Source organism: Euleptes europaea, chromosome 6 (assembly GCF_029931775.1).
Source record: "Euleptes europaea isolate rEulEur1 chromosome 6, rEulEur1.hap1, whole genome shotgun sequence".
NCBI lineage: Eukaryota > Metazoa > Chordata > Lepidosauria > Squamata > Sphaerodactylidae > Euleptes > Euleptes europaea.
In genome coordinates, this window is record NC_079317.1 from 25,998,034 (window position 1) to 26,013,832 (window position 15,799).

The window sequence follows — 15,799 nt, forward strand, 5'->3', positions numbered from 1 at the left end:
GAAGGCAACTGTACTAGATGTTGTGGAGGGAAGGAGGGAGTTAAATGTGGGTTCGGGTTTTTTTAGGGGTGCCATTTGATGCAATGTCTTGTTTAGCCCTTTAATACATGTTTTAAAAGCTAGTGATTTGAACCTAGAATGTTTTGTGTTTTCTTAGCAAACCTGACAGGCCATGTGGAGAAGGTCGGCATTGAGAACTTTGAACTCCTGAAAGTTCTTGGAACAGGAGGTAAGAATTAGTTTTCTTTGTTAATGAGGTTTCTGAACGTTTTTTCCAAATAGAATTCGATTTTAGAGACTGAGATTTGACTGTCTGGGAATATGCAGCATTTTGTTTCCCAACCAGCTGTCACCTCTGTTGTATGATTAACCCCTTGAAATAACTGCTCCATTACCAGTCATTTCTGTGCATACCTTTTGCTATCTTACCTTAAAAAGTTCAGTAGAAGCCTAGTGGGGATTTTCCTGGCAGGTTCAATGGTTTTCTTATCTCTCATAGCCCCATCTGTAAGTTACAGCTTCTGTTGGTTGTAGCTTGAAGACAACTCCCAAATTAATTGCTCTGTTGTGCTTCTTCATGCCAGGGATTCCTAGTATTAGCTTGTAGCTTTTCTATGCATATTTACTCAAAAGAAAGACCCTGAATGTGAGATTATTCCTCCCTATTAAAATGTTATAGGAATATTTTTATTACTGGTCATTATGTGTAACTGGAAACGTAGATGGAAACAAAAGTAGTCTTACATTTGTTCCTACTACTGTATTTACTCAATGTGGATAAATTATGCATATTACGGGCACCTGCATATTCAACAGCATTTGCATGCAGCTACTGAAATATAATGATCTAGTAACATGTTTCACTATTTTAGGATCTAATCATGGGCTCAGTCTAGTTCTCTATCAATAGAAAGCGCTGGCAACTGTAAATCATTGTCTTGTTCACTTCTCCTCAGCAATCACGTCTGATCCTGAGAAAGTTGATTCCTAACTTCACAGTACACACATGGAGTAATAGTTATGCTGGCTGGGGCCTGCACTTAGGAAAAATTTCCCTACCTGCTCTTCCCTCAGGGGAACTGTGCTTCCAGAAGGAGAAGAAAGGGAGATTTCCCTCCCCCTTCCCCCTTCTCAGTGCACTACCCCAACAACATGTAGATATAAGTCTATGTAGGTCCTTCAACCCTGGGAATCAATTTTCCTGTGACTGCTGGAGACAAGGGTATATGGCAACGATCTGTATTAATCTGGCCCTTTCAGTTGGCATATAACAAGGCAATACCACAGCATTTCCACGTAACCGCCCCCCATCCCTTGCCCTGCAATATGGGGTATTTGCCTTCTACATTATTCCTTGCTATTTGGCGGTGATTAAAGCCTAAAACTATAAAAGCTTAAAAATGGCATTTTATGAGTATAGTCCCTTATAAAAGGTTCATCCCATCCTTCTTCAAATGGCAGTATTTCACCAAGTCTGATAATATTTTCTCTCTGTGAGAGGGGTCAGTTTTCTGAGTGTCACATTTCAGACACTGTGAATGTTTTCAGATGTTATGATGAACAGAGATTTATCCATGATGGGTATAAATACTTCTAGTTGCTGTGTTTTCATGCTTGCTTCTCTCCCTTACACACAGCATACAATTAAACATTTTTGGGTAAGGAAGTCATGAGTGCTGTCATGTCTGAATGCAAACACCTGGGCAAATTGGAGGTTATATGCTCCCCTGCTCCTGCAACTAGGATTCTAAACATCAATTTAATTTCAGTTTATAATCCTGAGGAAGAAGGAAGAAGGTGCCCAGGTACCTTCATTCAGGTATCGTGGAAAAATAGAATTTGACTCAAGGTTTTCAAATCCAGATGGTTTAAATTGATTTCTGCACATGATGGAAGAACAATGAGTTGAACATGCAAACCCAACAGCAAGTTGTATTCATGCTCATCATGGAGAAGTTTTCTGTGTTGTTTGAATGCAGCCATTGCTTATTAAAATCTAAACTTTGTGTTTGTTCTTCATGTACAGTACTGAAGATCAGTCAGTCACCATTCCAGTTATTTTCAGATGATGTGTTGAAGATGAATTTTAAAAATGTGGTTGGGAGTAGTTCATATTAACTTCTCTGGAAGCCCAATGTGCTTTGAAGTATTGCTTGTAATTTCACTTTCTCCCTATATTATGCATTTCACACAGCATAATATCCTTTCCTTTAAGAAGAAATGTATGAGGCTGTATTACTTACCTAGCTTTACAAAGTAATATGACTCATGAGTATTTCAGAGCACAAGCTATGTTAAAAATCCTAAGGGAATTTTTAATGTTACCCAAGATTTAGATAATGCAAGGCTGAACATGCTAAAATTTGCATATATGTCCTTGTAAACTGAATGTATCTTATCACTTAATAATGCAAAATGCATTCTGAGGGTATGAAAGTATTATAAGAAAATGCCAGACCGACTATGTGCTGTATCCTGTATAAATTACTGAAAGTTCTTAAGTTTAATCACTGCATGCCCAGTAAGGGCAGTATCTTTTTTGCATTAATGTCGCTAAGAAATCACTGACATTCAGATATGTCACAGTTTTTTATATTTAAATATTTAGGTATAATCCATCCTGAATTATCAGATTTACTGGCATACCCCTGAACACCATCATTTCTAAAAACATTTATAAATATATTTTTCAATCAGTTAGAGCTTGTGGATTTCCGGTAGGGTGCTGACCGAAGCACTGTGTCTTCCAGGGGGCTCCCTACGAAGAACCAAGAAACGTCTGAAATAGGGGTGGAATCGATTCCTAAAAGGTGGAATGGGTATAGGAACGCTCCTGCTGCTGAAGAAGAGTGGTTTGACTCCTGAACTTTTTTAAGACTCCCGGAGGTTCAGAAGCTGTCGCTGCCGGCCAAAGGGGTTAGTATGCCATTCAAAGTAACTTTGAATGGCATACTAACCTCCAATAAAACCTGGAGAAATTTGGAAGAGAAGGAGGAAGTGGAAGAAGTCCCTCCTTCAATTAATGGCCTCCTATACAATGACTTGTGACTACGCCACAAAATAGAGATATCTTGCAGTGGGTGTAAACAGAGAAGACTGGCTGCAAAGCGACATTGTAGGACCGGATGTGCGTTTCCCTGCGCAACAGGTAAAATCATCCTACCACAAAGAGCATAGAAAGGAGATGACAGAAGGTCCGCGGTACTTCCTACTTCCTGTCTAAAAGCTGACCTAGAGTGTCCTTGATCTCTATGGTGTTTGGAAATTTAAAACTTGAATTCTACATTAAATCGGAGGCCAAAAAATAAGAAAATAAGGCGATTCAGTTGGGAGACTACATTAGAATTGATATGCTGAAGGAATACAAAATAGGAGACCTGCCGTCATATTGAGACTGCTAGTTTATATGTCTGTTCCACGACAACGTTCTGGATCGCTGCACAGTCCTGCAATACCAAAACCTTCCACAGATATAACAATGGAGAAACAGGAAAAAAAATTCAAGACCTTTTAGCCAAACAGACTGATAGTTTCACTAAACATATGGAACAAATGTCTAAGCAGTTAGAAAAACAAATGAGCCTGCAAACTGAGATGTTATCTGGAAAAATGGATACAGTAACAAAAGAAGTGATGGAGATGAAGACTGACATGAAAGCAATGGACGCTTCACTTAAGAAAATGACTGAAGAACATAAAGAAGTTAAAAAGAAAGTGGAAGGCCATGAAAAACAACTGGAAAAGTTGCAAGCACAAGAGGAAACCACGAAAGATCAACTTGCTATGATGGATATGAGAGTCAGGGAAGCCAACGCTTGAGGAATCTACTTGAAGAATGTGGTACAACTAGAGAATCTGGTGAAAACATTGGCTGATTTATTCCACATAGATCAACGAGAAATGGACCATGGAATTAGAGCTTGTGGTCATTATCTTTCCACACCTGAAAGCGTTATGTGGTGTTGGAAATATGTTGTTTTGGAGGCTCTGATTTAGGCATTTTGATTGTGGGAGTATTATGGCAATTGAATCCTGTAAATTCCAGTTACAGCAGGGGTGGGGAACCTTTTTCCTGCCAAGGGCCATTTGCACATTTATGACATCATTCAGGGGCCATACCAGGTGTAGATCTCCTGGTGTGGGGGGGGGAAGAGGCTAGGGTTTCCAGGTCTCCAGCCACCACCTGGAGGTTGGCAACCCCAGGGGAGGCCACACAGAGAAGGCCTGCACGGTGCCTCCACTCCCCCTCCCAGGCGGAAGGGCAACCAGCAGTGGGCCCGAGCAAACGAGGTGCCAGGGGGGCGCAGCCCACAGTCGATCTGCAAGGGAGGAATGCAAACAGAGAAAGAGGAGAAGGGAGGGAGAAAGGGAGAGAAAGGGAGAAAGAAATGGAGACAGAGGGAGAAAGAAAGAAAAGGACGAAGGGAGACAAAAGGACGGAGGGAGACAAAGAAAGAGACAGAAAAAGAGGGAGAAAGAGAGGGAGAGAAAGGAGAGTGACAGAAAAAGAGGAAGAAAAGAGAGAAAAGCCTTCCCCCCCTACACACACACACCCATGCACGCTGGCCCCGCACGACCGGGCCCCAGCCTCCCCTGCCCACACACACACACACACACACACACACACACACGGCGGCGCACAGAGCCCCGCGTGACCGGGCCCAGTCTCCATGCCCTCTCCTCCCCAGAGTCCACAAAAGGGCCCCCCCGAAGCCCGATCGGCTCCTGCATTCATGCTCTGCCGCCAGGATCCACCAGCCTCTTTCCCCCACCCTCTCACTGCTCAACAGCCGACAATCGGCGAGAGGAGGTCCAAAGGGCACCGCAGCACCGTTGTAAGCCATGGCGCCAGGAACACTCTCTGGGAGGGCCACCCTGCGCCCCGCCTCTGCAGCAGGGCCCTGGAGCTCCCGAGGGCCACAAAAAATGTCCTCGGGGGCCGCATATGGCCCCCGGGCCTGAGGTTCCCCACCTCTGAGTTACAGGTTGAGTATTCCTTATCCAGACTGCTTGGGACCAGAAGTGGTCCATATTTCAGATCTTTCCATATTTTGGAATATTTTGGAATTTTTGCATATACATAATGAGATATCTTGGCGATGGGACCCAAGTCTAAACACAAAATTTATTTATGTTTTATATATGTTATATATGTTATATATGTTATATATATATATATATATACACACACACACACACACACACACACACACACTTTATACACATAGCCTGAACGTAATTTTAACCAATATTTTAAATAATTGTGTGTACATTGAATCCATCAATGGCGCTGCATGCTGGCTCAAAATGTCCAGGTTTCAGATCAGTCCGAATAGCGGATGTCCACATAAGAGATGCTCAACCTGTACTTATATACAAGTATATAACAAAGACTACAGTCAACAATAGCCATGCAGATTAGCTTTGGATTTCACACATTAACAGATCACTTCAGGATACAATGGTTCCATATTAACATACCACACCCTCATTAGCACATTATCTTGATACTTACAGGACAATGGTTAGCACATTACCTTGGATACTTTTTGCAGGACAATGATTCAGCTCAAACCCCTTTCTGACTATATATTACTCTTCCTACACACTTGACACTGAGAGAACTGTCCTTCAGTGTTACTCCTCTGAAGATGCCTGCCACAGCTGCTGGCGAAACGTCAGGAAAGAAAATACCAAGACCACGGTTACACAGCCCGGATAACCTACAAGAAGCTTTTCTTTCCTGTTTTTCATTTTAGCTTATGGAAAAGTGTTTCTGGTGAGGAAAATAAGTGGTCATGATGCTGGCAAGTTGTATGCAATGAAAGTATTGAAAAAAGCAACAATAATTCAGAAAGCCAAAACAACTGAACACACAAAGACTGAACGGCAAGTACTGGAGCACATTCGACAGTCTCCATTTTTAGTCACTTTGCATTATGCTTTCCAGACAGACACAAAGCTTCATCTCATTTTGGGTAAGTTTTTCAACTAAGAAATAAACTTTTATTGAAAGTCAGATAGTTAATATGTGCTTGTACGTATGTGATTGGCTTGTAGGAAGCAGAGCAATGATCCAAAACTTTTATGTTGTAGACTTGGTATTTTCATGTTTATATTAATAAGAACCACTGACTGCAGAACCATATTCCATGAAGAACAAAAGTAGAAATCACTTAAACACATTTTTGTCATTGTGGACACTGACATTTTTTGTTGCCCTCTGCAGCATTTTGATTTTTGGATCATCTACATCTAGTTCAGACATATTATCCCCCCATATAAGCATATTTTGTGTACCCCATAACACTATACACAGAAATGTATGCTGCTGAAACTCTTGGGCTTTTATATTTGTATATGTTTGCTTTCAGGAAAAGCCACTTCAAGAGAAATAATTTTTGAGCAATGAAGAAGAAAAATTGTGGTAGACCAGGAGTGCTTAAAGCCCGTCCCCATCCACTATTTCTGTGTTCCTAATCTCTTCCCCCAACCACTTAATCTCCCCCAAAATACAATTCTGTGTGTGTTTGGGAAGCTTTTAGGTAGGCAGGAGAGGACACGTGGTGGGAAGGAAGTACTCCCACCTCTCTGTCACTTCTTCATTGAAATGTGCTCCCTCCCAGAGCAGGTTTTCCTGTGTGTGGGGGTGGGGGGGAAGAGACATCAATGTTTGGCTAAAAACATTTCTCTGTAATGTGTAGTTATGGGATAATAACATACCTTTAAAGACCTAAGTGTAATTGAGTTGGGACACTCTTGAACAGTTTCATCTGCAGATGAGTAATTACAATTGTAAGATTATTGATATTTGGATAATGTGAATTCTAATATACCTATAAAAAGTCATGTCAATTCTTGTAAAAGTGCAAATACTCATTTTTCTGTATTTTAGATTATATAAATGGGGGTGAACTTTTTACCCATCTTTCACAAAGAGAGAGATTTACAGAAGATGAAGTACGAATATACATTGGAGAGATTGTATTGGCACTTGAACATCTGCATAAGGTAAAACATTTTTTTTATCTTTCCTTAAAACATTTTTATTTTAAAAGTGTAGCAGAACAGGAAAAAAGACTTACATGTTGATCATATAAATATTAACAGATGAAGATGGGGAGAATTATATCTTAAGTGACAAAGGCTTGCTGAATTTAAAAAGTATTGTTTGCAGTGTGTTGCAGGATGAGGCTTGTATGTGCGTGTAATGTGACTCTATTGTACTTTTGCACTTAAATGTTTTGGATTGAGCTTTAGGAGTATAAACAACATTGCAATTATACTGTTATTGCATGGTGTAAATATAGAGTATGGGCTTTTTTAAATTTAAGTGGTTATGCCTCAGTATATTAAAAGATCTAGCCAGTTTTAGCCTTATCTCTGAATTTATAATATATAGTTTAGGATCATGTTCATTCTCCTCACACATAACATAGACAACTAGTGTTGTAAGATATTGTTGTATGCCAATTGAAGAGCATAGTAAAACTGCTTAATGGTTCTTGATTTTATTTTTTTCCCAGCTGGGAATTATCTATCGTGATATCAAACTTGAAAATATTCTTCTTGATTCTGATGGCCATGTGGTGTTGACAGACTTTGGCTTGAGTAAGGAATTCATTAGTGAGGAAGTAAGTATCTGCATGTCCCTTGACTGTCCCTTGACTGTAGGAAATTTAGTTCAAATATCTCATTATTTGTCCTTGTAATCAAGTGAATTGTTGTATGTTTTCTTTCTGTTCTGTCTTGCTAATGGTGGGCTTCTCACACTAGTCTGTTATTTTCCAGTGATAATTTTCAGTGTTCTTGTACATGCATATTTAAAATGTTTATAAAATTCTATTCCTTATGTTAGTGTGACCAATTTGGAAAGTTTGCTGGTCCTGTTTCTCAGCTGCTTAATTACTAAGAAACAGTTTTGTGTAGTGGTTAGAGTATCTAGGTTCAAAATCCCCATTCAGCAAGGAAGCTAACAGCATCATCTTGGTTGAGTAACATTCTCTCAGCCTAGCCTACTTCACAAAGTTGTTGTGATGATAAAATGGAGGAGAAAAAATGCTATGTACACTGCTCTCACTCCTTGGAGAAAGGACAGGATAAAATGCGATAGATACATATGGTAAAAGTCGGTTTCAGGTAGCCGGCTCAAGGTTGACTCAGCTTCCATCCTTCCGAGGTGGGTAAAATGAGTACCCAGCTTGCTGGGGGTAAAGTGTAGATGACTGGGAAAGGCAATGGCAAACCACTCGTAAACAGTCTGCCTAGTAAATGTTGGGATGTGACATCACCCCATGGGTCAGTAATGACCTGGTGCTTGCACAGGGGACCTTTACCTTTAAAGATCTCTCAATTCAAACCACCAGATGGTCCTTAAATGTTATTAAAATCTGTTGATGTTTTCAGTTAGGTAACTTGATATACAGTGTTCAAAATTTTTTATAAGTTTTATTTCTCACGTTCATAAAAATTAATGTTTGCTTGTTCATGTGTGTGTAAAGGGTTGTCAAGTCACAGCTGACATATGGCGACCCCAGCAAGGGGCTTTCAAGGCATGTGATTAAGCAGAGGTGGTTTGCCATTGCCTTCTTCTGCAGTCTTCCTTGGAGGTTTCCCTTCCAAGTTCCAACCATGCTTAGCTTCTGAGATCTGACAAAATTGGATCATTTATTTATTAAGTTTATGCCCCGCCCTCCCCGGCACTGCCGGGCTTGGGGCAGCTTCCAACAAAATGAAAACATATCAATGCACATAAATATATAATTAAAACATATAGCTTAAAGCTTTAAAACTAAACCCAATTTAAACATAGATGGTGCCCTAAGTCAATACTGGCTCTTATAAAAAGCCTCACCAAGGAGGTTGGCCAAAGATGGAAATCAGCAAGGCCAATAACCTCCAGGGCCTATACCATGCTGCTTTCCCTCCCTTTCTTGTTCACACACAACACTTTGAGTGCATACGTATTAGAGACACCAGAGCACGGGTTTTCAAAGTTGGTTTTTTTAAGCCACTTATACAACAAGGGCCACTTTATATGTTCTAATGGTTACCTAATATTGGCCTTTGATATGTCCTAGAAAATGTGATGCATTAAGCAGGCTTTAAATTATAAAGGTTTTGTGCTAATATTTTTTTCTGCAGAAAGATGGCCTCCTTTTCATCATTCGCTTATAGAATAACTGTTTATAGTTTTGCTCCACTGTTGAGGATGCTTGTGTTGCCTTTAAAATGGTGACTGATAAGCCTACGTTTGTAGGCTGAAAGGTATAGGTTTGTAAAATTGATGTTTTCTCGCTCTCCCATAATACTAGAACACGGGGTCATCTGCTAAAGCTGGAGGGTGAGAGATTCAAAACAGATAAAAGGAAGTATTTTTTCACACAACGCATAGTTAAATTGTGGAACTCCCTGCCCCAGGATGTGGTGATGGCTGCCAGCTTGGAGGGCTTTAAGAGGGGAGTGGACATGTTCAGGGAGGAAAGGGGTATTCATTGCTATTAGTTGGAATGGATGCTGGTCATGCTGCATACCTGTTCTCTCTAGTATCAGAGGAGCATGCCTATTATTTTGGGTGCAGTGGAACATAGGATGGTGCTGCGGCAGTCGTCTTGTTTGTGGCTTCCTGGGGGCACCTGGTTGGCCGCTGTGTGAACAGACTGCTGGACTTGATGGGCCTTGGTCTGATCCAGCAGGGCCTTTCTTATGTTTTTTTTTTAAAGGTGGTAATAATTGTTTCCAAGGCCATCTTGCACTGCGTAGAAGTGCTGGAAACATTAAGTACGCTTTTCTCTTATGCTTGTTTCCTATGACCCTGATATCAATTTGTGCTTTGGCTATTGTTTTGGTTTTTCATTTTTCAGAATGAAAGAGCATATTCCTTCTGTGGAACTATAGAATATATGGCTCCAGATATTGTCAAAGGAGGGGAGGCAGGACATGACAAAGTATGTTTTCTTTAGCTTCTTTTGTCACTGAACAATTTCTGATGAAATATGAGTATGTGAATTAGATATTTCTATGTGTCTTTCAAGGTTAAATGGAAGATATTGTGGATATGTTGTTACGGTAAAAACAGTGAATAAAAAGAGGTTTTCAAAACCTTATGAACTAAATAGATTTTGTTTAAATGGTCGGTCCTCTGATTAGCATAGTCTGCAGTACCACAATTACAGTTCTATTCTGGGTAGCCACTCATTTGACTGGTGCATGCTTGTGCTGACCCTTGTGGCCCTTACAGATTATAGGGTCATATGATGCCGTGCAAGGGAATAGAGGGGACCACCCCCATCACTTCTTTGTGGACAATGGCCCTTGTGTAATACAGCTATGCTGTGCAGGAAGTAAATGCCAGCATAACAGTCTCAAAGGCAGCTGCTGGCTCTGTGTATGGAACTGCAAGCTGTTGATAATACAAGGAAACAAACGGCCCCTAGGTTTATTAGTATGATTTTATCAGAAGAAAGGCCAGTAGAGCCAAAATAATGTAGTAATAGTCTAAGAACAATTATTTTTTTCTCTTTTTATCATATATCTAATTCTCAACATATCCAAATATGTAAATACTAAAATCCAGAGATTGGAGCCATGAACAGAGAAGGCAGGTATTTCTACAAACCTAAAAAATGGCCCCGTGTTTGCAGAAAAATCTGAAATTTAAAAAAAAGCGGGGGGGGGGATTAAATCCATCCAAATAATACAATCGGTATCTGTAGTACATTGTCACTCTTCTGTGCAATCTCACTGTGGAGAAAGAACTTTCTAGCCCTAATCGACTGAAACTGCTCCCCTCCTCTCGAGCGCACAATGTGGCATTTTCCTGCCCTCAGTCCTTTCTTTGCCTGCAACTGGAGAAGATGTACTCTTTTTGCTCTTTATTACTTCACCGATTGATTCGGCAGTAGGGTCGTTTCTTTTCTTCGATGGCCCAGCATTCTTTGTTTAAGAAATGTGCCCAGTGTAGCACCAAAATGACTCAGACTGATGAGCATCCCTTTTGTCTTTTATGCCTTGGAGAGTCCCACAATGTAGGGTCTTGCAGGCATTGCCAACACTTCACTCCTAAGGCCTTAAGTGACAGGGCTTTCTGCCTCAAGGCAGCCCTTTGGGAGAAAGCCCTGACGGTCTCTGATACCCCAGTAGCAAAGTGATCCGCTGTGCAAGAGCAGTCATCGCACCCCAAATCCATTTTGTCTGTGCAACCCACTTTGCCATTGGTCCCAATTGTCCTCCTCATAAAAAAAGAAAAAGAAGACGACAAAAGTAATGTTTACTGAGGAATTACACAGCTTGACGATGAAGAAATTGAAATTGTTAAAGATTTTTCTGTTCCTTGGCTCAATCATTAACCAAAAGGAAGAGTGTAACCAAGAATCAGAAGGAGGTTGAGACTGGGAAGGGCAGCCATGAAGGAACTATGTCTGTTTTATACATTTGTCCATCTTTATTACTTTCAATGTTTTTTTAAATAGCTGTTCATTATTTTTTGTTGTTTCCTTGAATGTGTTATTTAATGTCCTTTCTAGTCTCATGACATAATTATTGTTTTATAGGCTGTTGATTGGTGGAGTCTGGGTGTTTTAATGTATGAATTATTAACTGGAGCATCACCATTTACAGTTGATGGCGAGAGAAACTCACAAACAGAGATATCTAGGTAAATTATAACTTTGTTGCAAATTATTTGGTAGCTTTTATATTTTTATAACCTTTTTGGATAAGCAAAGGATGTATTCATCCGCTTGTAATAGATTAAATTTAGACCACTCCCAATGGTTTTCAAACAGTTGTACAGACTAGGGTACATTCCTGCTATGCAAGTTGATAAAGATATTCTTTTCTTGGGGTTGAACAATAGTGTCCTATACTATGTTCTATTTAAGGTACAGTGTTATCTTAGAGTTGAATTCATTAAATATTTTGATTCCATGTATAAACAATTCCACATTTTTTCACATTAATTTTTTAAATTTCTAAATTAGTTAACAAGGCCCATTTGTATGGTGCATTTTTAATCCAACTTCATATTTTACATGACAGTAAATCAGGTTTTGGGGTAGTAGCAATTTTGTGTTGTGCATTATGTTACTCATTTTAGCGCTTTATTTCAGAAGGATTAAAGGATGGGTCATAATCTTGTGGCGCAGAGTGGTAAAATGCAGTAAAAACTCTCCTCACAACCTGAGTTCGATCTTGACAGAAGTCGGTTTCAGGTAGCCGGCTCAAGGTTGACTCAGCCTTCCATCCTTCTGAGGTCGGTAAAATGAGTACCCAGCTTGCTGGGGGTAAAGTGTAGATGACTGGGGAAAGCAAAGGCAAACCACCCTGTAAACATAGTCTGCCTAGTAAATGTCAAAATGTGACGTCACCCCATGGGTCAGTAATGACCCAGTGCTTGCACAGGAGACTACCTTTACCTTTTACATAGTTCAGTGGTAGAACAAGACCTCTGAGATTTCACTCTGACTTGCAATAGATTTCCAAACAGTGTTGGATTAGATAGACCAATAACCTGATTCGGTTTGTTTTAAATCAGCCATGGCAATATTTCCATAGACACTTCCACAATTCGGTGGGTATTTCATTGGCTTCTTTTGATTCCTCCAAAATTGTTAATTACTGTCTATGTTCTTCAGGAGAATATTAAAAAGTGAGCCTCCTTATCCTCAAGAAATGAGTGCTCAAGCTAAAGAAGTAATTCAGCGTCTTCTGATAAAAGATCCAAAGAAGAGACTGGGCTGTGGTTCAAGTGGTGCTGTTGAAATCAAACAACATCCCTTCTTCCAGGTGAAAAAAAATAATATTGTCCATTTTAGTTTTCTATTTTTCCCCCTTTGGAAACTTTTTCTCCATAAATATCCTAATTTTAGAGAATACACTTTGGAATGTTTTGCTTGTGGAGATGTGAGCTTTTTTATGTATTGTGTATGATCCATAAACTACCTTGAAATATGTGTGGATAGCTTTCATCAGTTCATCATTATCCACGTTTCAACTGATGTAAGAGTAACTTTAAACTGTAATCATGATGCATTTGAAGTTATTTTACACTTTAAAATGAGTGAAACATATAAATTATATAGGGCAGGTTCCAGTCCTCCCTGTGTCGAGTGGAATGGGCTGGCACTTGGGGAAGTATTTTGTTCCAGTGGCAGCCTCAAAATGGCTCATGTGGTGCTGCTGTGCAGGACATCCTGCTAAAGTGGGTATGAGGGTGGAATGGTTAGGAAGCTGGCAGTTTGGGTCCTGATCGTAACTAATTCTTTAAAGCACAGAGGACAAAGATCTAAAGTTAGAAAAGTACACAAGAGTACTTCTGCAAAGCAGAGATCAAAGCCATTTGCTGCTGTCTGTACTTTGTGTTCGAGAACTCAGTAGTTGCTCTAGTGGATAAATGAAGTGATGATGACTATCAGGCTCCCCGAAACAATTTGTATCGGCTCTTGCTAGCAGAAAACTGGATGAACCTCAACTTGCAGTAAAGGTTTCTTTTCCTACTGGCTTCTAAAATTAATGTTTTGGTTTAGAAAATAAACTGGGATCACATGGCTGCCAAAAAAGTGCCAGCTCCATTTAAGCCAGTAATTCGTGACGAATTGGATGTTAGTAACTTTGCAGAGGAGTTTACAGAAATGGATCCAACATATTCTCCAGCAACCACTCCACAAGCTGCAGATAAGCTCTTCCAGGTAATTGCTGTATCATAATATTAATTTGTGGGTGTTTGTGTTGAGGTTGTGGTAGAAAGATAGTTAAAATGTCAAAATTAATGTAGGGATTTGAAAGAAGGCAATTTAAATGAATGAAAATTGCTAGTATAGAGTTATCTTTGTGCAATATAAACAAATTAATGGATTGCAAATATTAATGGTTGTGAGTTATCATCATCTTGCCTTCACTTTTATGGGTGTGCAGAGAACATTTTCTGAATGGTGTGTTCAGCACTGGAAGACATAAGGGATAAAGGTGAAGAGCTGTTTGGGATATATATTGAGCTTAGCTGGTGGATGGTGACTGAAAATGTTAAAAAGGGAAGCAGAGATTTCAGGCTGACCAAATCCAACAAGCAGCATTGGGCACAATGTGGTCATTGATTTGAAAGTGAATAACAGTTGCACAAAGGAGGGTAAATATGATGTTGAAAACCAAGTTCTGTTTTATTTTTCCTCTGTGGAATATCTTTCATAGTTGCAGAGTGCAATCCTAAACATAGTCACATCCTTCTCAGCCCACTGACTTCAGTGGGTTTAGAAAGCTGTAACACTGCTTAGGAGTACACTGGTAGTGTCACAACTCTGTTGAGTAGATGTGCAAGGACCAGAATTTGGAGCGTTGTAAACTCCACAATAAATTAGAGAAGAAAAAAAGTTTCGGCAACATTTGTATGTTCATTCACTCAGCTCTACAAATTTAGATTAAGAAGGAAAATGATAAAAATAGTAGGAGAGAGCAGGATATGTAATAGTGGGCTTTATCCTGCACCATGTTGCATACCCTCTACAGGTTCGGAGAGAAGATCTGACTCTCGATGTAGTTTGGTCTTTTCAGTGAGCTGGTGGGCCAAGGTGTCTGAGTGAGGGAAAGTCAGAGGAGTAACCTAAGTAAAAATGTAGATTCTCAAAAGAGTAAGGCAAAGTTGGTGACGTGAACAGGGAGCAGAACTGCTGTGGTCATGGAATAAAAGGAAGTGATGCAAACAGCCAAGGGCAAAATAAAGAACAGGGTCGGCCTTCATAAAGCACTTTATATGTTTAGCTCAAAGTCTACTAACAGGAAAGGGAAGTTCTATAGGAACAAAAAGGGATAACTAATAGGGGTATGAGTTCCAGAATTTCTGAGCCAAAAATATACACAAAAATAGCTGTTTCACATTGTTTCTGTAATTTCCTAAATCGTTACACAAATCCGGGATTCTTGCATCTTATGAAACCCCTTTCCCCCAAAAAAAGTCCACATGGTTTTTCATGTTTGGATGCTTACCATCAGCGGCAGGTGTCCTGTTTTTCTTTGATTCACCAAATTTCCCATACAGTGGGATTTCCAAAAATCCAGAACCCCCTCCAAAACATACCCACACAGAGATTTAAACCTGTACTGATAATGTCCAGCTCCAAAACTGGCAATCATAGTAAAGGTTGCCTCTTCTAATTCCAGATCCCAAATTATAACAAAAATTTTCTCAACACACAGCCCAAATAACCACTTTTATTAGGGAGAATAGAATGTATAAAGAGCCAATACAGCTGGCTGGACCCCAAGGGCTTTTCCAAAATGATGCATAGGTTTAACAGTCAACTCCCAGAAAGTCTGTGGTTCAAGTCAACTGGGGTTGATGGTTGCTACCCACCCATGTTCAGAGGATATGTACTTCTAGATGCCTTTCGGGGAAGGGGACATAGCAGGGGGAAGCTATTGCATTCAGTTTCTTCCTGTAGGCTTCCCAGAGGTATCTAGTTGGCTGTTATGAAAAAGAGAATGATGGAGCGTAGGACTTTGGTCTGCTCTGATAGAGCTGTTCTTATTATGAACCTTATAAGTTTTATTCTAATTAATACTTTTAAAAATCTTCCACGTAAAGTATCCCTGTCACTATTGTCATGTTGGAAGATGGTACATGAGCAGGAGGCTCATTTCCAAAGCTTGCCATAGGAATCCTTGATTTTGCACCTTGTGCATGCCCTGACATACCTAGCTGTTCCAATAGCAGTACTCTGTGGAGGAGATCTTTAAACATGAAACAGATCTAAATATAAAGTGTAGTGGAAAAGGGGTGTAATTTTTTTCCCAGTGATGTAGTTGA

General features: G+C 39.9%; 1 protein-coding gene across 2 annotated transcripts in view; it reads left to right on the plus strand.

Annotated features, from left to right (window-relative positions):
• RPS6KA5 (ribosomal protein S6 kinase A5) overlaps nucleotides 1–15,799 on the plus strand; it is a 55,546-nt gene that overhangs the window by 23,569 nt on the left and 16,178 nt on the right. Inside the window, exons 2-9 of one of the 2 annotated variants that reach the window (XM_056850704.1) lie at nucleotides 158–229; nucleotides 5,760–5,978; nucleotides 6,896–7,011; nucleotides 7,527–7,634; nucleotides 9,864–9,947; nucleotides 11,553–11,656; nucleotides 12,636–12,786; nucleotides 13,527–13,688. In XM_056850704.1, coding sequence (XP_056706682.1) covers nucleotides 5,822–5,978; nucleotides 6,896–7,011; nucleotides 7,527–7,634; nucleotides 9,864–9,947; nucleotides 11,553–11,656; nucleotides 12,636–12,786; nucleotides 13,527–13,688 — 882 coding nt within the window. In that variant the 5' untranslated portion in view covers nucleotides 158–229; nucleotides 5,760–5,821. Of the gene's footprint in view, nucleotides 1–157; nucleotides 230–5,759; nucleotides 5,979–6,895; nucleotides 7,012–7,526; nucleotides 7,635–9,863; nucleotides 9,948–11,552; nucleotides 11,657–12,635; nucleotides 12,787–13,526; nucleotides 13,689–15,799 lie in introns of those variants that run through there. The other variant, XM_056850703.1, reaches the window with a different exon arrangement.